Source organism: Lepus europaeus, chromosome 17 (genome assembly GCF_033115175.1).
Source record: "Lepus europaeus isolate LE1 chromosome 17, mLepTim1.pri, whole genome shotgun sequence".
Classification (NCBI taxonomy): domain Eukaryota; kingdom Metazoa; phylum Chordata; class Mammalia; order Lagomorpha; family Leporidae; genus Lepus; species Lepus europaeus.
In genome coordinates this window covers 51,104,473-51,128,585 of record NC_084843.1, presented here as the reverse complement: position 1 = coordinate 51,128,585, position 24,113 = coordinate 51,104,473, and the positions used below count along the sequence as shown (strand labels likewise).

The following is a 24,113-nucleotide window of genomic DNA, read 5'->3' as shown; positions in this document are numbered from 1 at the left end:
TTGCTGACCCTACTTGACCATCCCCTCAGCTGCAGTGGTCACTTTGGAAGTTGGGCTGAGTGAAGGGCTTTTCAGCTTAGAGCCAATAAGATCTGTGGCTCTGACCTGGGCATCCTTCGACTCCAGGGCAGGTCCATTTCCAGTGATCCAACTCTTGGCAGAGCTGCCAGGGCTCTTCACAAGCTGACTTCTGCTGAAGCCCAGGCTTACCACATTGAAAGCCACTGCAGTGGACTGGCCTGTTGGGTCTCCTTGAGGGCAGATCACTGTACAGATCAGCCATTAATAGGCCTGCCACCCATTGCTTCTGATGCCGAGCTTTCCTTTCCTCCTGGTTTGTGTTAAAGCAGACCAGAGGATGCAAGTCAAGGGAGTGCCCGTTTCCCATCTCTAATCTTCGGTGGCCTGAACTACAAGTCTATAGTCACAGGCATGTTCTGTAGTAGTTTTTCTAAGGTAGACAATGCCCATGAGGAAAGTTATATTCTCACTTTAAAACTTTCTTTCCCTTTGGTCTGAAAGGGAGGTTTTTTCTACTTACTGTATACTTCGCTGATGGCGAAGTGAATCTAGCTATGAGATTATTATTTGAGTTCTTATTTTGGCTATGCTATTGCAGAAAAATGTTAGCCATCTCTTTTATAAGGTCTAAAGATTAAATTGTGCATCCTACAGATTCCTTCATAATAGAATTAGTTTCCTACCTTGAAGAGAATAGAGAAATGAAAGAACAAGTTGGGCTTAGAATAGAGAAATGAGGGAGCAAGTCCTAGATCGCTTGCTGACAATAGCAATATCACATGAATACTTAGCAAACCGTTTCAACCATTAGATAACAACTTAAGAAAACATTTACCAGAAGGTCCAATGCCTTCTATAAATTTTAAGAATCATGTATTTGAAAACACCTCTTAAATATCTAACATGGTGTAGTTTGTTTAGCCAGTAAACTTAAGCACAACCATCTAAAATGTTTTTAGTTTCTTTCTACCAACAAGTCTAAAACATATGATACACAGATTCAGGTCCCACAAATTAAAATGTATCTTTGATTGATTTTAGCAGCTTAAATTTATGGACAATCTTATCTATAAGCCATTTAAAATAAAACTCTTAATAAAATTTTCCCATGTGGACATACAATATGTACACACATATAATATAGCATAATAGACCAATATAGCAATTTTAATAATAGCTTTTAAAATCTTTAACTCTTTTTGTAGATTGCCAATTGATTTGAATTGCTTTTTCTTTTTAGTAACCTCAGTTAACCATACTTTCTCTCAGTTGGTACTGTTAATACATTATTGGCTTCATCTGTTTATAGAGCCATCCCAAAGTACTGAATACAATAAAAGTGGCTGGAAAAAGTCCATAGGAACCTATAGGAGGACAGCTAAACACAGAACCAACAACGCTTTAGTTTTATGAGCAGCAGATCATATATAACTGTGGATGACAAAAGACTTTAAGTCGCCATGTTTAAAATTATAAACTCATCAACCAACAAGAGGCACTTGCTTACTTCACAGTATTTTTGAAAGCACCTGTAGGATTTTACAAGTATTTAACCCTTTAAGCCTCTGGGGCTTTCTCATTAAGATAACTATCATGTCTAGTACCACAAGATCATTAGACTTTTTAATTCTCAAACATTTGTATTAATAGCATTTTCCATTATAGAAACTTAAAGTCTGGTACCACATCACATCTTGACAGTACTTCTAATATACTCCAAATAGACTGATTAGTTGGTGTCTCTATAAGATGAGAGACATAGGTCCTTCGATTTTTTCAGTTGGGCCCAAACTGGAAAAACCAAAGTCCAGGATTTACTGGAAATTTTAGAGACCAGATTGTTTGAAACTTTGATTTTTTGAATGCCTGTCAAGAATGCCAAGAAGGGTCAAAATCCAAAATATCTGGTTTTTGAACAATTAGAATTTAACAGAGATCAAGAGAACATAATAGATTACTTTAACACATTGCTTTAACAGAGCATCAGAGTTTAATTCTATGTCAAAGAGAAATTGAGCTTCCTGTGATCTTTTGCTGTGAGGTTTCCTTCCTTTACCTTCTTTCATATTGGTGACCATGTTTCTGTGTTTCTGTGTGTAAGACATCTTTAAGCATCTTTTGCAGGGCAGGATGAGTGGCAACAAATTCTTTCAGTTTCTGTTTGCTATGAAAAGTTTTAATTTCACCTTCATTCACAAATGAGAGCTTTGCAGGATATAGTATTCTGGGCTGGCAGTTTTTCTCTCTTAGTACCTGGGCTATGTCTCGCCATTCCCTTCTAGCTTGTAGGGTTTCTGATGAGAAGTCTGCTGTGAGTCTAATTGGAGATCCTCTAAGAGTGATCTGACGTTTCTCTCTTGCACCTTTTAGGATCTTTTCTTTATGTTTCACTGTGGTGAGTTTGATTACAACATGTCGTGGTGAGGATCTCTTTTGATCATGTTTATTAGGGGTTCTATAAGCTTCCTGTACTAAGATGCCTCTGTCCTTCTCCAAACCTGGGAAATTTTCTGCTAGTATCTCACTGAAAATGCCTTCTAATCCTTTCTCCTTCTCCATGCCTTCAGGAACTCCTAGAACCCGAATGTTGGGTTTTTTAATAGTATCCTGTAGATTCCCGACAATATTTTTTAGATTTCTAATTTCTTCTTCTTTTCTTTGGTTTGCCTGTTTCCTTTCCTGTTCTCTGTCTTCTAAGTCTGATATTCTCTCTTCTGCTTCGCCCATTCTGTTTTTAAGGCTCTCTAATGTGTTTGTCATTTGATCTATTGAACTCTTCATTTCATTATGATTTCTAGTCACTATCAGAGTTTCTTGTTCCAGTAGTTGTTTCATTTCATTTTGATTCCTCCTTAATATTTCACTTTCAAGAGAGAGATTTTCTATCTTGTCCATGAAGGATTTCTGTAGTTCAAGAATTTGTTTTTGAGAACTTCTTAATGTTCTTATCAATTTTTTGAGATCCGCTTCTTGCATTTCTTGGATCTCATCATCTTCATAATCTTGAACTGGGGTGTCTTTTTCATTTGGGGGCGTCATAGTTTCTTCCTTGTTCTTGTTAGCTTGGTTTTTGCGTTTGTTGTTTGGCATGTTGGAGATATTTGGTTTCTTCACTGTGGTGTTTTTTCTTGTTACACTATGGCTCTATATTAAGTGGACTGTCTGCTTTCAGTGGAGCCTTAGAGGCTTGAGATGAGTGTGGGCTGAGAGCTGTGTTTGGTTCCTCAGGGTTGAGGGTGTGTCAAGGATGACACTCCCAGGTTAGGTGTGGTAAATCTCTCTTTCTTTTTTTGATTTAAAAGGGAAGTAATTCCGCACAGCTGAACGTAATTGGAGGTAGTTAGCAGGCAAATGATATACCCATAGGAGCCAGAGATCGGAAGCTCTTTCCCGAGGGCCACACAGGGAATCTCTTTTGCCCTCAGTGTGGGCTCCAATTCTCCTGCAGTCTCCCACTGGGTTGCCAAGTTAGATGCTAATCTCCTGTTATTTCACCCCTCCCCACAGAGTCAGGTTTTTCTGCTAGGCTCAGGGCCGGTGCAGACCTGAGGTCGCCCTGCTTATGACGTATGTCCAAAATGGCGCCTGCTCTGTCTTGCTCGCCTTTGAGAGGTGAGCGGAGAGAGAGAAACTTGTGTCCGTATCAGTCACTTTTTTTATTTTTTTTTCTCTCTCTTCTAGTTAGCCTGGTGAACTTTTCCCCACGGAGTTTCAAGCCTCGTTCCCTCTAGCCTCCTCTTTCCGCTTGCCTGCTGGTATCTCGGGCTATGGAGGTTCGGCTCACCTCGCGTTCCAGCGCTGGTGCGTTGAGTCTGCCGCTGGTGTCCCGAACTTGGGCTCCCACGCTCTCCACGCAGGTCCACTGTGAATCACTAGTTCCGGAAGAGTTTCCTCTGCTGTTTCATCCGCTACTCTTCCTTGACCCTGCAGTATCTCCACTTATATTGAACTTTCTCTCCCCCCGGACTAAGTGTGCTTCCTGCCTATTCCGCCATCTTGCCGCCTCTCTGATTTCACGTTTCCTCTGTCTTTTCCTATTCTCCACAGCCTCCTGGCATCCTGCTAGTAAAGAACAAAAACCAGAGCAACCCTGTCTGTAAATGCTAAATATGGAATACTGCTGGTGCTGTACCAAAAAAGTTACATTTTATAGAAAAAACCTCATAGAAATAGGAGTCGCTTTTATTCAGTTTAAAGCTTTGACCAGTGCATTTCATTGCTGTGAGAAACTGTTTCTTACTGACATCCATTTTTAGCTTTCTATCATTCATAAAGGAGAAAAATCATAATTGTGGTTTCTGACAGTCAGTTTGATTTGCAAGTCTGTTTTTTGACTAACATTTTTACTATGCTTGGTTTGAATCACAAGTCAGTGGGATGTGCACAGACATAAACGATGAGGCAGGTGGAATATATTCCTATTGTAGGGAATATATGCCAAGGTATTTGGAACCTTTTTAAAAGAATTAATTTGATTAATGTGGTGACAGTGAGAGAAACCAGGTTCACACCAAGATGCCTCAGACTTCGCCTTCAGTTTCCTCTGCTTCCTAGCACAAAGAAGCAAGTTGCCCCTCCAGCATTCCTTGACTTGGACAAATTCTGGTTTGCAGGGTGGATCCTGTGGGTCCAGGGAATGTCAGTGGTAGGCAGTCTGCCAACTTGAATTTGCAATTTTCCTAGCAGATTTTAACTACAAGGATAACCAGAATGGTTTTGCTCTTTTCATGCTTTAAAAGCAACCTGTCAGTCTTTTTCTTTTTTCTTTTTTTTCTTTTTTTGTCAACCATAATAATAGCTTTAATACATTGCACATTGCAGACTCACTATGTGCCAGTCAACATATCAGAGGCTTTGCCAGTGTTAGTTTACTTAATCCCTTCAGGAACTTTAATAGGCAGACATTGTCTCCATGCTGCAACTGAGCAGAGTTGAGTTCTTTTACTGACATATCTCCCCCAGTAAGTGAGTCTTGGGTGCAGATTCAAACCCACTCTGCCTGATTCCTGGCTCCCGTTCTTTCCACCCTTCCAAGCTCTTGTCAACCTCATTTTAAATAGGGTGCAACTGAAATTACCTTGCATCAGTGAGCTGGGTTTCTGTTTATGCTTCCATATTTGTGCAAAGGCTTAGAACTATAAGAGATCTCAAAAAGCCATCTAGTCAGTTGACCCCTTCCCTTGTGGAGGGGAAATCATCCATCCATCTAAGAAAAAGCCTTGATAAGAGTGCTTGCTTCTGTTTGATGGGTTTGAAAAGGAATAGGATAGCATCAGTGTCTTAACACTTCACTCATTTGGAATGATCAGACCCTCTCTTCTCTGGAATGAACGACTCCAACTCTCTTATAGCCGTTCTTCCTACCGCTGCTTCCTGTCGACTTTTGGATGAACTTTTGAAGCTCTTTTCTGGATCTTTTAAAATGTCAAGAACAAAACTGTACATAGTAACCATGACCGTGATCAGCTGCTCTTTTTTTTGGCAAGAAAAGAGAGCCTCTTCTTAAAGAAATATCACTCGACTCAAAAGTGTTTTCCCTGGAACTCTTACCAAAATGAAGTGCTCATTCTGAAATACCTGACACCGGGCCCCTCAGCCCCTCTTCTCCAGCCACAGCACACATAAATACTTACAGGTTTCGTTGTTTCCTTTCCTTGGAAACCATCTTTGTTGATCAGTTCAGATAACTTCCAGACACTTACTAAAGCCTATGATGATAATCACAGCTATAATTTAACCAGGGTACCCCTGGGCCAGGCCCGTGCCACGTGCTCCCTGCAGCCTGTCTGCTTCATTCTTTTGGTGACCTCGCAAAGTAGGCTCATTTCACAGTTGAGAAAACAAGCACAGAACGGGCCAAGATCAGACAGCCGAGACAGACTGGAGCTGAACTTTCCTCTGAGGTCTGTCTGACTCCAAAGCCCATGTCTTCCCACTCTACCAGGCTGTCATGGCTGATGATGATTGAAATGTTGAACTGAAATTTCCCACTGGTGTAGTCTGCATCTCACACTGTCCTATCGGGGCACTGAAGATCAGAATTCACCACATGCCACCACCTCGAATATTTAGATTAAATTCTTTAATCTATAGCAAAAAGCATAATTCTTTACATAGGAGCTAAATACCGAGTCCTTTCACCTGAAGTGAAAGTGGTACAGCCAAGCAAACTTTTTGGAAAGAATTGGAATCTTCAATAATTTATTTGGTGCATCACCCCAAAAATATTTACCTAAAATATTCAGAACCACTGTACTCACCACTACCTCCAACGGTTTCTGGACATATTTTCAGTTTATTCTCACACATTGATTCTTCTCAGGCGTTGTTAGTCCCTATGAAAAGTACAGTATGTGTTTTAAGTGATAACATTAATCAGAGCTCAGATTCCTCTATGTCTGTTTTGATAATATGTGTCTAGATCGAGTTTCACTTGGAAGGCCCATCTAACAGACACGGCATGAACACACCCTGTTTTGAATTCCCATTGGAGGCCCTTTTATAAACTTCAGGACTCTAGGTGACGAGCGTTTGTGTTTTTGCCTGGGACTGGCTTTGCTAGTAATTAAGGGGAGAAGTAAGAAAAAATGAAGTCATCTACATATTTTGAGTTCGCTCCTATTGTCCTTAGCACATTCTAAAAGCTGGGTTAGAAGTAATATCCTCTGATAATTTCAGGATGCCAAGGAGCCTGTTGTGCCATGAAACAGATCACAGAGGAGGCAGGTCAGGGCCAGGACTAGCACAAGGCAAGTGAGTCACTCACCTTGGGCATAAAATGTAACTAATAATTTTTAAAACACGGGATCACTTACTGCTTTTTCCCCTTCTGCCTCAGGGTCAGATGACACTGACTTTATTTCAAATATTGCTATTTTGTTCATCATAGATTTTTTTGTTGTTGCCTTGATTCACCTGGATTACTGAGGTTTGCTTTGGTTTTTTTCGTGCCTTTTATATTTTACACCAGACACAAGTGCTTCACAGTCTTCACCCCGGTCCTAGGCAGATGGTGGGCTAGTGAAGTGGCAGAGGGAGGACAGTCAGTAGTGCAGGTACTGTATGGAAACACAGTCCAAGCCTCAAGAAGTCTAGGGGAGTCATCAGGGCTTTCTCTCCTGCAGACATTCATTCCTCTGGGCCACAGCAACAAGAACTGAAAACTGCTCAGCTTATTTAAAAAACAAAAAACAAAAAACTAAAAGGCCAAAGAAAAGCAGCTCTTTGGCCCAACAGACAGGAATAGCTCCCTAAAAAGTTAAACCAAAGCTGTTAGCTCTCATCTTTGAATATGCCCAAGCATAGCACTTGTTCCAGGGTGGGAGTCCTGGGGAGCAGTGACTCAGTTGCTGGATGAGTAAGAAACATGTCCTGCCCCAGACCCCACGTTGTAAACACTATGATGGAACTATCATGGTGCTCTTTACCAAAGCTCAGTCCCCGACAAGTAGAGAAGAGAGAGCTCTTGACTGAGGGATGCCAGACAAAAAGGAACACATTCTGTGTGATTCCATTTCAGTAAAATTCTAGAAAATGCAGCCTACTTTTTAGTGACAGGAAATAGATCACTGGTTGCCCGTAAAAGACTATGGAGGGGAGGGATGGGTGACAGAGGAACATAAGAATACTTTGGGAGTGATGGACATGCTTGTCACCTTCACTGGGCTGATATTTTCAAGGGAAGTGCATTTATCAAAGCTGATCAAATTAAACACATTAAATATGCAGTTTAATGTATTCCAATTATATCTCAATAAAATTTTTTAAGAAGAGAAATACCTTTATAGACAAAGTTGTCTATGATAGGTGAGGAAAGTGTGCATGATACACTACGTGTTTTAATTAGTTTTTGAACTTTAGGTCCAATGAAAACATAAATCATTTATATGAAAAAAATGGAACCAGATTCTTAACAGCCAAATATGGGAAATGGGATATTTATAGATGCTCAAGGCTAATAAGGTATACTATCATGTTGTCAGGCAAGATCAGTCTGGTTCCATTTTCCCAGAGATAGAGCCCTGGGCTCAGTGGACAATAGTCTGACCAAGTAGCCTGTTGCTTTGGCTGAAGATATGTTTGTATCTTTTTCTAAGAAGATAGGTTTCAATGGGTACCATATGATAGCCCAATAGAGAACACCAAGTTCTGTGAAAGTGTTCAGTTTCTCCAGCAAACAGTAACAATTTTGGCTTTGGTAGGTTGTTTGTTCCGGAACTAGAGAATATGATGGTATCTCTTGGAGTATGCAGACCTCCATTGTATACCCCACCACCCCAGATGGCAATTGGGTGCAGAGCTGGGTAATTGGTGTGTCTTCTCACTTAGATTGGGAGCTGCACCAGGAATGTGAGACTCTACTTGTGTTTGTTTCTTGGACTGACTCCCAGTCTACCTTTCCAGCCTCATTTCGTGTTCCAGACATAAAATATTTATAGTTCTGTGTTCTCTGTAGCCTCTGCACCCGCTAGCATGCATTCTGTCACATAGAAATTCCACTCCTACCTCACCTATTCTTAAGTAATTACTACTGGTATTCTAAGAATTGGGACCAGTAACATATGCTCCCGGAAGTCCACCTGCTCTGTCTCACTCAGAATCCGGTATGTCTCCCTTATGTTCCCATAGACACCTTTGCAGATCTCTGTGGGAGCAGTGACTGCTTTGTGTGCAAATCAGCTCCTTCATTTTGTCTCATTTGCCTTATTCTATTGTTCCTAGTATTTTTAGGACAGAGATTTGTCTTTTTAATCTCTATCCGTAATGTCTGGGCTTGGTATGCAGTGGAAGCCTAATTAGTGTTAGTTGAAGGAGTGAAGGAATCTATCAGTTGAGTACTTATCAATACCAGGATTATATGTGCACATTTATAGTAACCGTAACAAATGACAGTGATGAAGATGAAAATGCCGGGGGTTGACCTTTCCTTAACGAATCCACAAATGAAAAGATGGTCTGTGAGGCCAACAGAAAAAGGAAGGAAGTACACTCAGCCACACTCAAAGACTCCCTCTTTTCCACTAGGTTTTTTAATTTGTAAATTTTATAAATGCTTGTTTGAATGAGTATTCTTGAACAGAGAATTAGTTGTAGTAATAACAGTGTTTTTCAAATCATAAGTTGTTTCTCCTGGGTGCCTTTCCAAGATTTTAATAATAATTTGGGGGGTCTGGCGTTGCAGAGTAGTAGGTTAAGCCACTGCCTGCAGCACCGGCATCCCATATGGCTGCTGGTTCTACCCCTGGTTGCTCCACTTCTGATCCAGCTCCCTGCTAGTGTGCCTGGGAAAGCAGTGGAAGATGGCCCAAGACTGCACCAACATGAGACCCAGATGACACTCCTGGCTCCTGGCTTCAGTTTGGCCCAGCCCTGGTCATTGCAACCATTTGGGGAATGAACCAGCAGATGGAAGACCCTCTCTCTCTCTCTCACTCACTGTCTCTCCATCTCTTTCAAATAAATAAAATAAATATTTAATTAAAAATTAATAGTAAATAATAAATCAGTACTTTTTGAAAACTTCTATTTAATGAATATAAATTTCCAAAGTACAGCTTATGGATTACAATGGCTTGCCCCCCCACCCAGACTTCCCTCCCACTGCAACCCTCCCCTTTCCCGCTCCCTCTCCCTTTCCATTCACATCAAGATTCATTTTCAATTCTCTTTTTTTTTTTTTTTTTTTTTTTTGACAGGCAGAGTGGATAGTGAGAGAGAGAGACAGAGAGAAAGGTCTTCCTTTTTGCCACTGGTTCACCCTCCAATGGCCGCTGGGGCCAGCACATCTCGCTGATCCGAAGCCAGGAGCCAGGTGCTTCTCCTGGTCTCCCATGCGGGTGCAGGGCCCAAGGACTTGGGCCATCCTCCACTGCCTTCCCGGGCCATAGCAGAGAGCTAGCCTGGAAGAGGGGCAACTGGGATAGAATCCGGCACCCCAACCGGGACTAGAACCCGGTGTGCCGGCGCCGCAAGGCGGAGGATTAGCCTGTTAAGCCATGGCACCGGCCTTCAATTCTCTTTATATACAAAAGATCAGTTTAGTATATATTAAGTAGAGTAAATCAGTACTTTTAATGTATATTTTTAATCCATCTGTACAACTATAGGAGCATTAAATGGAACAGTTGAAGGTAAATTGTTACTGTTTTGTGTTTTTCCAAAACAAACAAAAATACATTCAACTAAATGAATACAAATAATTTTTAAAAATTAGGTCTGTGGTGAAAAACTATATACCCTGTGCTAAAGTACTCAAGCAAGGGGTTGCAGGAAAGATGATCCATCTAGAACACAAATCTGTCTGTATCACGCTCTGTGCCACCTCGGTCCGCTGTCTCACAAGGTCTTTTCTTTCCTGCTCTGAACTAATACTAGTCTTACATCATAGCTGTAAGAAAAAGCATCAAAAGTGCTGGGATTCCTGTGCCTGACCCAGCACAAGTCCCAGGACACAACTGTCCTTGGAAAAAAGGAGTTTCAAATGAGATCGCAACAGGGATTGGTTGATGACCAGGGCTCCACCCACTTTCCAGGCCCTGGAAAGATAATATGCTGCCCACATGGCTGGGCAAGATGGTCCTTTATGCCTCATTTCAGAAAAGCGTTAATGGGCCCGAAAGAGGCCACAGAGTATGAATAATAAGACCACTGAGATGGGGGGAAGAGAGTAAATAACATAAGCCTAGTTCATTACATTAATCTCTCTGCCTCCCTTTTCCTTTTTTAAATTTTTTTATTTAAATTTTTAATTAGTTTTTAACAGATTCAATGTGATTTGTATATACAATTTCCTTTTTGTTTTGTTTTCTTTTACTAAACTTTAGTTTCACAGGCTGGTCAAATTTAGCAAAGTGTGTTGACTTTTCATCATGAAAAAAGAAAAAAAGTCAGTTAGTGATGGAACTTTCTGATGAAGAGATATATTCCAGCCCACACAGTGTTCTCTTTTAAATTAGATGGTAAAAAGAAAGAGATTTTTGAGTAATTCTGCAGTGTCTTGAGTGGGTAATTCTATTACCTGTCTTTCAGCAATTCCATATCGATAAAGGACACAGATGGTAAGCCAAAAGGAAAATATCTCTTGATGAAAATGTTCTGCCATTCTTATTAGTTGCAACATACAAGATGCATCCGTAGTGATTTTTTAAGCTATAATCATATTTGTCTGACAGTAATTTACAGTCCATAGAACACTTTAACAGATATTTTTCTTAGTGAGTCTTAGCAACAATCCTACCAGTAACTTTTAATATTTGTCATCATTGGATTGCAAAGTTATCTCACCACTTAATTCTTCCCCCAAATGTCTCTGCCCGCAGCCTGGAGAGTATAGTTAGAAGGTTAAACTTCTGAATGCCAGAAAGATAAAGCAGATTAATGAATTCTTAAATTTATCACCTTGGCTATCCTTTAGTGATTTTTATTTCCTGTATTTAAAAAAAAAAAGAAAGAAAAGAAATATGGTCTAGGAAATGGAAAGCTTCCTTAATTAAGCCTTAATTCTATTGCAGTTTACCTAGAATTACAAGTGTTTGGTGTAGTGGTTAAGACCCCTCTTGAGAGGCCCACATCCCATATCAGAGTGCATGGGTCCGCATCCTGGCTCCACTCCCAATTCCAGCACACTGTGGGAGGAACAAGAATGGCTCACATCGTTGGGTCGCTGCGACCCACCTGGGAGATACAGACTGACTTCCTGATTTCTTGCTTTCGCCTGGTTCAGCCTTGGCTGCTGGGGACATTTGGTAAGTGAGCCAGCAGATGGAAAAATCTCTCTGCATGTCTCCCTCTCTCCTTCCTCCCTTTCAAATAAATAAAAATGAATAAAGAAATAATAAAGAAAAACAACCCTAGAATTAGTCCTGAAAGTAACCTGTCCATTTCCCTAAAATTTGTTTGCTTTAGGAGATAATCTATTTCCTGGAAGGATTTTAATTCATTGTTTTTCTAGTTAATAAAAATTATGAAAATATCCAAGTAGATGGGATAAACTAATATTTTAAATAGGCTCAAACTCATAATTTTTAAAATGGATTAAGTGACTAACCTCTGCCTTATACCTGATATTACATTCAGCAACAATAATCAGAAGAAATATAACAGTTCTCATTCTATTTTCATTGTTTATTAAAAACTTAAATAGACCCCCTAATTGACTTATTTTAAACCTACACGCATTCATTTCTTTTAGACTTTGAGTCTGCAGACCTATTTATGTCCCCAGTATCTATAAGGCTTTTTATTTAATAAACATTGAGTAAAGTCCTCTTTTGGTACAGACACAGTATTGTGCACAATGGCAAAGAAACTAATAGGCACAGGACAAAATCCCTAAAAATTATCTTACAGTATAGTAGAAAGACAGCAACATAATCCAGTACAACCCAGTTTTTTTTTTTCTAATTTTTTTTTTTTTCATTTTATTTGAGAGTTGGAGACAGAATGAGAGAAAAATGCAAATGGTTGCAATAGGCAAAATGGCCAGTTTGGAAACAATGCTAATAGAATTGCTCAAACCAAAACTTGTAGATCACTCTTGACTACTCTGGATCATGTCCCACATCCAGTCATTGAACAAACCCTGCTGACCTATGTTGATCATACTCAGAGTGCAGCCTCAATACCCCTGCCATGCCAAGCAAAGTCATCATCATCATCCCTCTTGGGATTACAGCCTCTTTCCTGGTCTCTGTTTGTTCTGTCTTTCCTCCACAAATTTAGTGAGTGCCCATTATAGAAACAGAGACACCAGGTTAGAACATAGATGACACCATGTCATTCTGCTCAGAAATTTCTGTCGGCTTGCCAGCTTTCTCAAGGGAAAAGCCACGCACATTATAAGGCCTTCATTAACCTCTGCCCATCATTGGCACTCTGAGTTCAGCTTCTGCTATTTCCCCCGCACCACTCTGCTCCAGCAACTTGGCCTCTCCCTTCAGGAAAACATCCCAGGCATGCTTCTTGCCTTGGAACCAGCTGTTTCTCCCCCGAAAGCCTTCTTCTCCCAGACACCGGCATATTGGCTTCTTCCCTTCAGGTCTTTACTGAAATGTTACCCACCCTGGCCACCTCATTCTCAACAGCAACTTCTAACCCCTAATATTTCTGTCCCCCTTCCCTGCTTTATGTTCTGTTGAGCACCTGCTACCTAGCACAGTTCCTATTTCATGTATTTTTTTGTTTGATGTGTTCTCCCCTAGAATGTTTGCATGATGAGGATAAGCATAAAAAAGCACTACAGTCTGTGTCTGCTACTAATTGCTCTATCCCCAGCGTCTAGAAGATGGCCTGGTACACAGTTGGTTATCAGTTACTACTTCTGCAAGAAATTATTAGATGGTTGCTTATTGATATTAGATAAGTGACTTGACAAATTCTGGTGCCTTTGCTGATTGAAAAAGATGGCTAGGAGGCCTGGGTAAAGGTTCCTTCTCATTGCGGATGAATGATCTTGCTGGTTAATACGGTTTGGTTTCAGAAGACTCAGGGAGGTTAATCTCAGGGACCTCCCCTCTGTAATTCCAATTGGCAGCCAAAGTTTTCTTATATCTACAGCTATTCTTGCTCTCAGGAGAAAAAAAATTGAAAGTATAAGAAGGAAGTCCCTCAGTCACTTAGATTCAGAGACAGCCAAAAGAGGAATCCGGAGAAGAGATGAAGTTGAGAGAGAATGAACACATGTTCACCTTCTTTGCGTCAGCACTCCCTCTTCATTGATCAGGAGTTAAATATGATTGTTTAAGTTATTTGTTTGGGTAAACTGTGTTTCATCCAGCCTCACATGTATTCTACTTCTTCTGATGATTGTGTGAGATATAAGAATACATTAATGAGAGCATTGTTTACCAAATATAGAAGATAACTAGTGAAAAATAGCCTGCTTCCATTCAATAATCCACAACTGTCTTTGGTAGGGACATGATTCACTGTGATATTTGTGCTATGATTGTTGAACCAATCGTTTTTAAGACTCAAGTTATCTGCCTTAGGGTTTGTGACATTGGTGGGATATTGATTGGGACTTTCTTGCACTTAACAGCGTGCATTGCTTTGGCCCCATTTTCAGAGGGTGGGGGAAGACTGGTTTAAAATACTGTTTCCTACTAAACATGTAGTTATGAGCTTGGAGGAAATAGTTGTGCATGCTAATCACTCCCAAATCTGGATGTATTTCAGGGTGTTTTTGACAATTTTCCCCACATAACATCTGTACTTAAGAAGCCTCACTGCTATTGGTAAAGTATTGACTTGATTTCTCTGCTCCCATCCAGGGCGCTGCATGGTTCTGCCCTGCTCCTCCCCAGATCCCTGCCAGGCACCGCCCTACAGGCCTCTCCATCTTCCATGAGTATGAGCTTACACAGTCATTCATCTCCAGGGCATTATGTGCACCATCACTGACAACTCCTCCACATCTCATACACACTGGGCTGCTCCCCTACTAAAATCTTCCAAAGCCACGTGTTACACGTCCCTTTTCTTTGCCATGCTCCCAGCTGTTTTGTGCTGTTTTGATGTCTGTTTGCATAGCACCGTCAGACTGTATGCATGAAAGGTGTGTTGTTGACATGAATGGTTTTGAAAATGTTTCTGTAAAGAGCCTACCTTGGTTTTAATCAGAGAGAAGGAAGCTTGAAGCCCACATAGTTGGAGACCAGAGACTCCTACTTGAATCTTTGCCAGAAGGGGACTTGTACACATTGATAAGGAAAAGAAGTTCATTAAATGTGATCATGATCTCTACCAATATAGCAGATATGGGATTCTCTCCTAAAAAATAAACTAGATAATAATAGGCAATGGTGACATATAAAGAGGTAGGGCTCTACCATTGAATAAAAAGTTTAAAAATACAAATGGACATTTTAAAAGAAAAGACTCTACTTCTAAACAGAAGTCAGGTAAATAGAGTTGCTAGCTTTATTCTTTGTCAGCGTGTTCTAAACTAGCAAGAGACTCAACCAGAACTGGGCACAATGGAGAAAGGCAGTTGGCTGTCACACTCACAGCTATCCTTTCTAGGGGACTGGATGAAATTTACCATCTTCCACATTGCCCATTAAGTTGGCCTGATCTGATGATGCTCCAAGCTAGAAGGATAATCTCAGAGTTTTATTCTTATAATTAAACAAATAAGAAAGCCCAAGGTCCACAACTCCTCAGTTGGGTAATACTGGTAAGATAGATGAGACTAGAAACAGGAAGCCAAACTAAGAAGACAGAGAGCACTTCCATGATAGGGAAGAAAGAAAGTTTGTTCCCAAGACTAAAAGCTTGATACTGATGATCTGCCCTTTCTCAACCATTTATTCAAAGGAGAATTTGGTCTTTTGGTTTGGAGAAATGACTCAGCTTCTGGTTGCTTCTCCAACCTTTTCCCACCAAGTTTGCTATATTTGACTCTAAGACTTTATAAAGACAGACTTTGAGAACATGTGTGGTATTTGCTGTTCAAAGTCTAGCTCAGGCCAAGATAATGTGGTTAAAATGCATTTTTTCACATTTTTTTTCTTTAATCCTCCAACAAGAGTTGGACCCAACTGTGCATGCACTCCTTATGTTATCCAGATATCTTTGCCAATCTTTCACATGCTATCTTTGGCTGGTATTCCCCTTGAAAGATAACTGAAAAATATGCTTTCTTGTTTGTTTAATATCTGAAGAAAAAACTGATACAACTGAGGTTGGCTTTATCATCGCAAGCATTTTTGGATGACTTTATCTCTCTCTGATCCCCTGTGAAACCAGAGATTCCCAGTTGTTCCAACACACTGATTTTCTTTGGATCCTTTTTGACTTAACTAATCTAATGTTATTTCATGAGTATAATTGATGCATTTGTACCTGATTGAAACTCTTATGTTGATATTTTCCTCTTAGGAATAAGAAATAATGTTTTTCACTAAAAAATAAACATTGCATGAGCAAGCAACTAAGACCATATACCCTTAAGTCCTTTTTAATTCTAGTTTTTTCTAATAAAGCCATTTAGCCCAGTCAAAAAATTAATAAAAAATAAATAAGATAAGCATTTTAAACCTCTTCATACCCCTTCTGGAGTTTAGAATCTTGTCTACCCAGGGCTCTTCTCTGCAGTTTCAAATTCTTGTGCTTTCTATGCCAAATAGCTGTAGGGTTCTGTTTAAATCCCATCAGATTCTTTTTACAGCTTAAATAGGCCCCTGATGGTCACTTCTAGACTAACCCTACTGTCTCTGTGAGAATATCCTCATCACACTACCCCCATCCAATTATTTTTAAATTCATTCTTCAAAGTTAAAAAAAAAAAATGTAACTGAGCATAGCCACAGCAATGCTAGAACTTGCCATTTTCTTTTTTATCTTTCATAGGAATGGCATTTTTAAACACAGGCTTATGTCAGACATTGAACAGTCTCCACACAGGAATGAATGTTTTGATTAAAAGTTATTTAATATCTCTAGTTCCTTGGGACTCTGCCAAAAGCTAGAGATATTCATAGCTGCAGGTCTTGTGCCTTCTTTGACTATAGAGAAATATGCCTCAAAATCTAGAGGGAATAAGTGGCATTCTCAGAATAATTGCCTGATTGTATGGGTGTTTATATCACATAAGATACTGATAGATTGAGAATTAGGAATTCAAAAAGTATGTTGGTAATGAGGAACATATCAAAACAGCATCTTTCTATGTAGTTCTCTGACTACATCCATTGATTCTCAGCCTTTTGGTTAAAACTAGGCTTAGGGTACTACAGTCATATAACAGACCTTAAGAGTGGAATTCTAGGAGATGGAGGCATGGGGAGAGGTTGATTAATGGCACTGGTAATAGTTAGGAGAAATAAGTTCTGGGGTTCTGTTGCCCAGTGGGGGTCTACAGTTAATGTTGATGTACTATATATTTCTCTATTTAAAAATCAAAGTTTGGATTTGGAGTGTTTTCACTATAAAGAAATTTTAAATGTTTAAGGAGATAAATATATTCAGTCCAGTTGGACATGAAATCATGTATACCTGTATTGGAATGTCACATAGTACCCCATTAACATGTACAGTTTATATGTGTTTCTTAAAAATTAAATAGACTTTTGTAAAGTTTGCATATAGTTTTCTTAATTTTCATTTAGATTTGGGGTAAAGAAAAGATATTTAAACAAGTTGGTAGTTAAAATATAAAATTTTCTTAACCACTTTCAATGTAAAGTAATGGTGACAAATTGTCATAAAACCTAAAAGTGAGTACAAAAGGAAAAAGGAAAGCTATATTCCAAAATACAAATAGGATTTTTATTCAATGAGCTATTTTAGCTTCATGGAGAGTATTGTTCTCACTCAGTACAGCCTCTTTTAACTACCATCATTTTGAGACAAAACATTTGAAGAACATTGAATTATTTTTCCAGCTTTCCAATGGCATTTCATGCATTTAGATATTGATGCGACACAGTTAGAAGTTGGGCCCTCCGGACCTGTGTGTTTGGTGGCATCGTGCTACTATCATCACAAGATTCCATTTTTTCCAACCCCCAAGGTCCTGTCCTTGTTTACAGGTCAACTGGATAGTAACTCCTATGCATTCAATGGCATGAGTGTTATCATGGTAACCTTGGCCAACGAAAAAGCTATGATTTCAAAACCTCACATGCTATATCATAAAATTAGATAACAGAATTGACATTTAGATACATGTCTGTCATATAAATTAAGCTCTGAGAGTTATTTCATTTGCAGCTTTGTGCCTTAATATGGAAATGGAAGGCACCAATTAGGACAATTTTATACATATACATTCTGTTCCAAATTTAGATAATGGATGGAATTCCTCAATTCTTTCTCTATGATATTGAACCTCAGATATTGTCATACTATTCTTACTGTGCCAAAATTCATGGTGGCTTTATTTTATGATCAGGACAAAGATTATAGCAGAGCTTCATCAAATACCCGATATAAATAGGATTATGAATAATAGAAAACTCAGCCTGTGAAAAATGTAAAATTCAAAGCATTCTTGGCTTTACTGGACCGTTATTTATGCTGACTGGAAGGAAGACTGAGCATAGAATATTCCACTAACTAAATCAAGATTCCAAAGACAAGACATGCTTCGCTTTCATTTATATATTTATGCATGTTCTTACACAGATTATTCCAGCATCCAAGAATCTTTGACAGAGTCTTTATTTTGAATAGATTCTAACTATGCAGATTAATACATTCATCTACTTTGAGTCCTAGGTCCTCTTTTGTAATTTGAAAATATTTCAATCTCAGGATTTTCCTCTCTATTTGCTGTGGTGTGGTGCAGTTTTTCTTGGGTATAAATTTTAAGACTAAACTTGTGAATTACATTTAATGTAAGCACCCTGCAGCTTTCTGCATTGCAAATGATTATTTTTAGAAATTTTATGGTTGCCTGCATATATTTGTTTGTCTTCATTGATATGTAGGAGGGAAAGCTCATTAATGATGTAAAAAGAAGGTATGTTGATTCATAGACTTGATTCTTCTCATTATATAAACAATAAAGGCAATAAATTAACATCTAATAAAATTATAAAGTTTATTTCTGAATTTAGCTGCAAGATAGTGTGTTGAATTCTCAAGCATAATTTTATTAGTCTTGTTTGTTAGTCTTTATATTACTCTGCCTCAGTGTTCTGAAAGCCATCATCATTCAGCATATTTTAATCTAGAAAAATAGTTTATAATTACTGCTAAAGATACCTTCTAGCATCTATACATCAAACACTATAACTGAACAACTATTTTGTAAAACAATACTTTGGCTTCTAGAATGGTAAGTTACTATGTAAAAATGAAGTATCTTTATGTCAACATTGACCGCAAAACAAGTTTTCTTTTCCCATTTACCTGCTGTGCCATATATAACATTTAAAAATTTGCCTCCAATATTTCCTCATCTTATCAGCTATCCGTCTTGCCTAGCTGTATGATAAATACTGCCTTCTTGACTCATACCTAGTAATGAGTCAAAATTCCTGCAAATTCAAGATTTTTCTTTTCAGAAACAGATAAGTAGTTTATGCTCTTTCCATGTGTGCATAAGTGGGAAGAAGGGCAGAAATCCTTCTATGTATTTGCTGACCCTGGATAGCAAATACTTGTTACATTTTCAGTAGTGTTTAAACTGTTTGCTTTATCTCATGGGGTTGAATCATTGTCACCTTCACGTTCAAACTGGTAAAAGGTAGTTTTTTTGTTTTTAATTATTTTCTTTTATCTTGAAACTATTTCTTTGAAATAGAAATAGTTCAGCATGTTGTGGTGCCAGGACTGAGTCAAGTTTGGATAACCATCTCTACCATAAATTGATTTCATTGGAAACTTTTCAGTGCATAAGCATTCTGTAGTGTGGTATGGAAATGAACTGTTAGGCTGTGTTGTTGGTGCTGGAATGTGGGGGCTTAGCAGGCTGTTTGCATGATTCCAAGATATGTTATATTCTCTGGTTTGTTTGTTTGTTTGTTTTTTTAAATGGTGACATGATGTGACATTAGCTGGGTGGAGAAGGGGAGGAACCATAATGGTATAAAAGAGGGGAAAAGTTGAAAGGCAATACATGTTTCTTTTGTGGCTTCCTTTTAGGTCTGATGTTGTGGTCCTCTGTTTTTCGATCGCTAACCCCAACTCCCTAAATCATGTGAAAACCATGTGGTATCAAGAAATCAAGCACTTTTGCCCTCGTACACCTGTTGTCCTAGTTGGCTGCCAGCTCGACCTCCGCTATGCCGATCTTGAAGCCGTGAATCGAGCCAGACGCCCTTTAGCAAGGTAAGCCAAGGACTCAGTGTCTCACTGCACTGGGCAAATGAAAATTTAGAGCTAGCAGGTGTATCTGTGGCCTGGCATTCTGTTCTTCAGTGGTTCTGGTACTCCCATCAATCAGCCGTATGCTTTAAGTCAGTCCATTAATCACAAGAGAGCATGATCTGACTCCCTTCTCATGTTCACCATCATCTCTTAGATCAGAACTCATTTTTGTGAAAAAGTTGGCCAGTACTTGAAATGAATTCTGTTTTTATAAAGCGGTGTGTAAAATGCCTTGAAATTTGTAAAGTATTAAACAAAATGTTAGCTTCTTCAAGTTATGATTATTGCAATAAAGGTAATTCACAGAGTGATTAACAATTGTGGATCCAGGGAATATCATGTTCATTCACATATGCAATCCAGATGTTTTTACACTTCCTCAGGTTCCTCAGTTCCACTTTGAGAGTATTTCCATCCTAAGATGAGTGGACAATGTCCAGTTGTTGTTTTTTTTTTAAGATTTTGTATTTATTTATTTGAGAAGTAGAGTTACAATCAGTGAGAGGGAGAGACAGAGAGAAAGGTCTTGCATCTGCTGGTTCACTCCCCAAATGGCCGCAATTGGCCCAGAGCTGCGCTGATCCAAAGCCAGGAGCCAGGAGCTTCCTCCAGGTCTCCCACTCGGGCGCAGGGGCCCAAGGACCCAGGCCATCTTCTACTGCTTTCCCAGGCCATAGTAGAGAGCTGGATCAGAAGTGGAGCAGCCGGGACTAGAATCAGCGCCCGTATGGGATGCCGGCGCTACAGGCGGAGAATTAACCTACTGCACCACAACGCCGGCCCCTAGTGTCCACTTTTTAAAACTCATTTGGACCAGACCAGACAGCCCACTAAATGGTTAAAATGCCCATGTCCCACTTCCTGCCCAATGTGGGCCCTGGTATATAGCAGTATTGACTCATGTGATTGGGTTCCTGCCACCCAGGTGGGAGAAACTGGGTCGTTTTAAAGATCCTGGCTTTGGCCCCAACTAGGGGCCACTGAGGGAATTTTAAGAGTAAACCAGTTGACCAGCGCCGCAGCTCACTAGGCTAATCCTCCACGTGCGGTACCGGCACCCCAGGTTCTAGTCACGGTTGGGGCGCCAAATTCTGTCCCAGTTGCTCCTCTTCCAGTCCAGCTCTCTGCTTTGGCCCAGGAGGGCAGTGGAGGATGGCCCAAGTGCTTGGGCCCTGCACCCACATGGGAGACCAGGAGGAAGCACCTGGCTCCTGGCTTCAGATTGGCGCAGGTGCCGGCCGTAGCGGCAACTTGGGGGTTGAACTAATGGAAGGAAGACCTTTCTCTCTGTCTCTCTCTCTCACTGTCTAACTCTGCCTGTCAAAAAGAGTGAACCAGTAGATATGTGCTCTCCCTCTCTGCCTCAAATTAAGTTGTTAAGGCACTTGTTGTAGTAAAGATGCTGGCTTGGGATGCCTCCATGCCATAGCACAATACTTGGCTTGGAGTCCTAGCACCACTCCAAGTCCAGCTTCCTGCTAATGTATACCCTCTGAGACCATGGGTGATGATCCAGGTACTTGGGTCACAGCCACCCATGTGGGAGACCCAGATAAGGTTCCTGGTTCCCTAGTTCTGCCTGGCTCAGCCCCAGCTGTTGTAAGCATTTGGAGAGTAAACCAGCAAATGGAAGATCTCTGTCTCTCTCTGTTTCCCTGTGTCTTTCTTCCTTTAAAATAAAATATTTTGGGGGTCAGTATTGTGGCATAGCAAGTTAAGCCTCCGTCTGCAATGCTGGCATCCCATATGGGCACTGGTTCAAGACCCAGCTGCTCTGTTTCCAATATAGCTCCCTGCTAATGCACCTGGGAAAGCAGTAGGGGATGGTCCAATTTCTTAGGCCCCAGTACCCATGTGGGAGACCCAGATGAAGCTCCTGGCTCCTGGCTTCAGCCTGGCCCAGCCCTGGCTGTTGTGGTCATTTGGAGAATGAAACAGCAAATAAAAGATCTCTCCCCCTCTCTTTGTCTCTCCTCCTCTCTCTGTAACTCTGCCTTTCAAATAAATTTTTTTAAAATCTTAAATTAAAATACTTTAAATGGAAAAGAGGAGTAGAGTTTTTAAAAATCTATACTCCCTCAGCTTCCATTTACAAAAAACTAGTTTGTGTCTTTTTTTAAGTTTATTTTTGCTGCAGAACATAGCTTTTCAAAAAGATTTGATGTTAATATCTTCCTTCGATGTTTGCCTAATAGGCCTGTCACAAGATTTTATTTGGACAGAACTTTTTTATGCCATCACAATGAACATAAATGATACTTTCTTTGTATTGTTTCTGATACTCTAGGTACATTTTGGATAAAATTGTGAAGGCATTTCATGTTCCATTTTTCACAACCCTTCTGTTCTTCAATGCATGGACTAGGAAATTGAATAGTAGGAGGCACATAAAAGGGAAGAAGACTGCAGGGACTGAGAGACAGCCCCTGGCCCCAGAACTTTCTGAATACAGGAATAGGTTAACGTAATCAGGCCTCACAGCCATGGACATGGGAGGACTGGAGGAGAGTGTAGGGCTGAAGGGGACAGAGGATGGGATAATCCCTTGGGTAGGGATTATTTCATGAGGGAGGTGGTATTTGAGCTAAGTCTTGAAAAGTTAGTTAGCAAGTCTCAGGTTAGTCCTAGGAACAAGGAAGACAGTTCCCCAGAGGAGCAAACCTTGACCTTAAACCTTCTTCCCTGCACTTTCCTTCCACTTCAGCAAATGTACTGCAGTTTGTCCTCTTCTCTATCCAGATCCTCAAATGCAAATTCTATCCAGTATCAGATTTGTCCTTTATTTTCCTAAGTCCAGTGCCTGTCATATACATTACCTTTGGTGTTGAAGACCAAATATTGAGTTGAGAAGATCAGTTCCTTACAATATGAATCAGAATCAGTATGCATTTGTGAAGAGTGTAGGAAGATTCCATGTCACCTGTGTTCAGGAATCTATCTATCCCTTAACCATGGCTGTTTCATAACCACAGCACTCTCTTACTTTTACTTTCCAAAGATTCGGCCTCCCTGGGTTTGATTAGATTGTAAGTGGGCCATGTGTGCCAGCCTAAAGGGTGTGGACTTTATTGCATGGGTTTTGTGGAATTAGAGAACATCAACACAACATTGCCTGCAAGTCATACTTGTGTTACATAAGGGCTTTTCTTGGAGCTAAAATGTGGACTCTGACAAAGACCAATTAAGAGGCTAACGCACCTGTCTAAGCAGAAGATGATAAGGGCTTGATGAAGGGAGTGGAGGAAATGAGGAAGGGAAAGAAAGGGGCCTCGTGAATCAACAGAAGCTACTTGATGAGCTGTTGGAGCTCATCGCTGAACTAGGGCAAGCCCGGTCTCTAATTGCTTAGAAGTCTCACAGCAATTTGCAGACATGGTCTTAGGTACATCCTTTAAACTTTCTATCTCAACTTCCTCAGGATGTAGAATTAAAATGATACGTCATAGAGTCGTTGTGAGGCTGAAATAAAAAATATATGGACACAGATGCACTATATTTAAGATATATTTAATTTATTTGAAAGGCAAAGTGATAGGGAGAGACAGAGAAAGAGATCTTTCATCAGCTGGTTCATTTCCCAAAATGGCCACAATAGCTAGGACTGGGCCGGGTTAAAGCCAGGATCCTGGAACTCCATCTGGGTCCCCGACATGGATGGCAGGGCCCCAAATACTTGGGCCATCTTCCACTGCTTTCCCAGGCCCATTAGCAGGGAGCTGGGTCAGAAGCAGAGCAGCCAGGATTCAAACCAGTGCTCTAGAATGGGATGCCAGTGTCACACGCGGCAGCTTCACTCACTGCACCATAATGCAAGCCCTGACATGTGTGCATTTTAAAGATATAAAGCAAAATGGAAGCATTATGTGATGATGATGATGGTAGTGGTAAAGATGACAACAGTTAGGAAGTTACTATGGACCCAATACCTTACTAAGTGTATTGTCTCATTTAAACCTTTCAATAGTCCTGTACAATACAGGTTCTCATCATTGTTGTTCCCTTTTTACAGACGGTAAAGCCAAGGCTTAAAGAAGTTGTTACTTGTCCATGATCAACTAACTAGTAAAAGGCTGATCCTAAAATTTCTCTGGTTACCATTGAAAGCGCTTTTTCATTATAAATCCCTTCTATATTTGAAAAATTTGAGGTTGGAAGTAGATTTTAAAAAGGTTTATTAAAAGCCTGAATAGGGTTTTAAATGTCTAATTCAATTAGGTGCTTAGAGAGGCACTGCTGACTGTTTCTTCCCTAAAACAAGGCTCGATTACAGTCTTTTA

The 24,113-nt window shown here is 40.1% G+C and overlaps 1 protein-coding gene and 1 long non-coding RNA gene across 15 annotated transcripts in view; one reads left to right on the top strand and one right to left on the bottom strand.

Moving 5' to 3' along the window:
• The window catches only part of RHOBTB1 (Rho related BTB domain containing 1), a 136,097-nt gene that overhangs the window by 93,288 nt on the left and 18,696 nt on the right, over positions 1 to 24,113 (top strand). For all 13 annotated transcript variants that reach the window (XM_062214658.1, XM_062214655.1, XM_062214656.1 and 10 more), the window contains one exon: positions 19,612 to 19,797. In XM_062214658.1, coding sequence (XP_062070642.1) covers positions 19,612 to 19,797 — 186 coding nt within the window. The remainder of the gene's footprint in view (positions 1 to 19,611; positions 19,798 to 24,113) is intronic.
• LOC133776017 (uncharacterized) overlaps positions 6,270 to 24,113 on the bottom strand; it is a 109,569-nt gene continuing 91,725 nt past the window's right edge. For both annotated transcript variants that reach the window (XR_009868330.1, XR_009868331.1), the window contains exon 3: positions 6,270 to 6,356. This is a non-coding gene — a long non-coding RNA (uncharacterized LOC133776017). The remainder of the gene's footprint in view (positions 6,357 to 24,113) is intronic.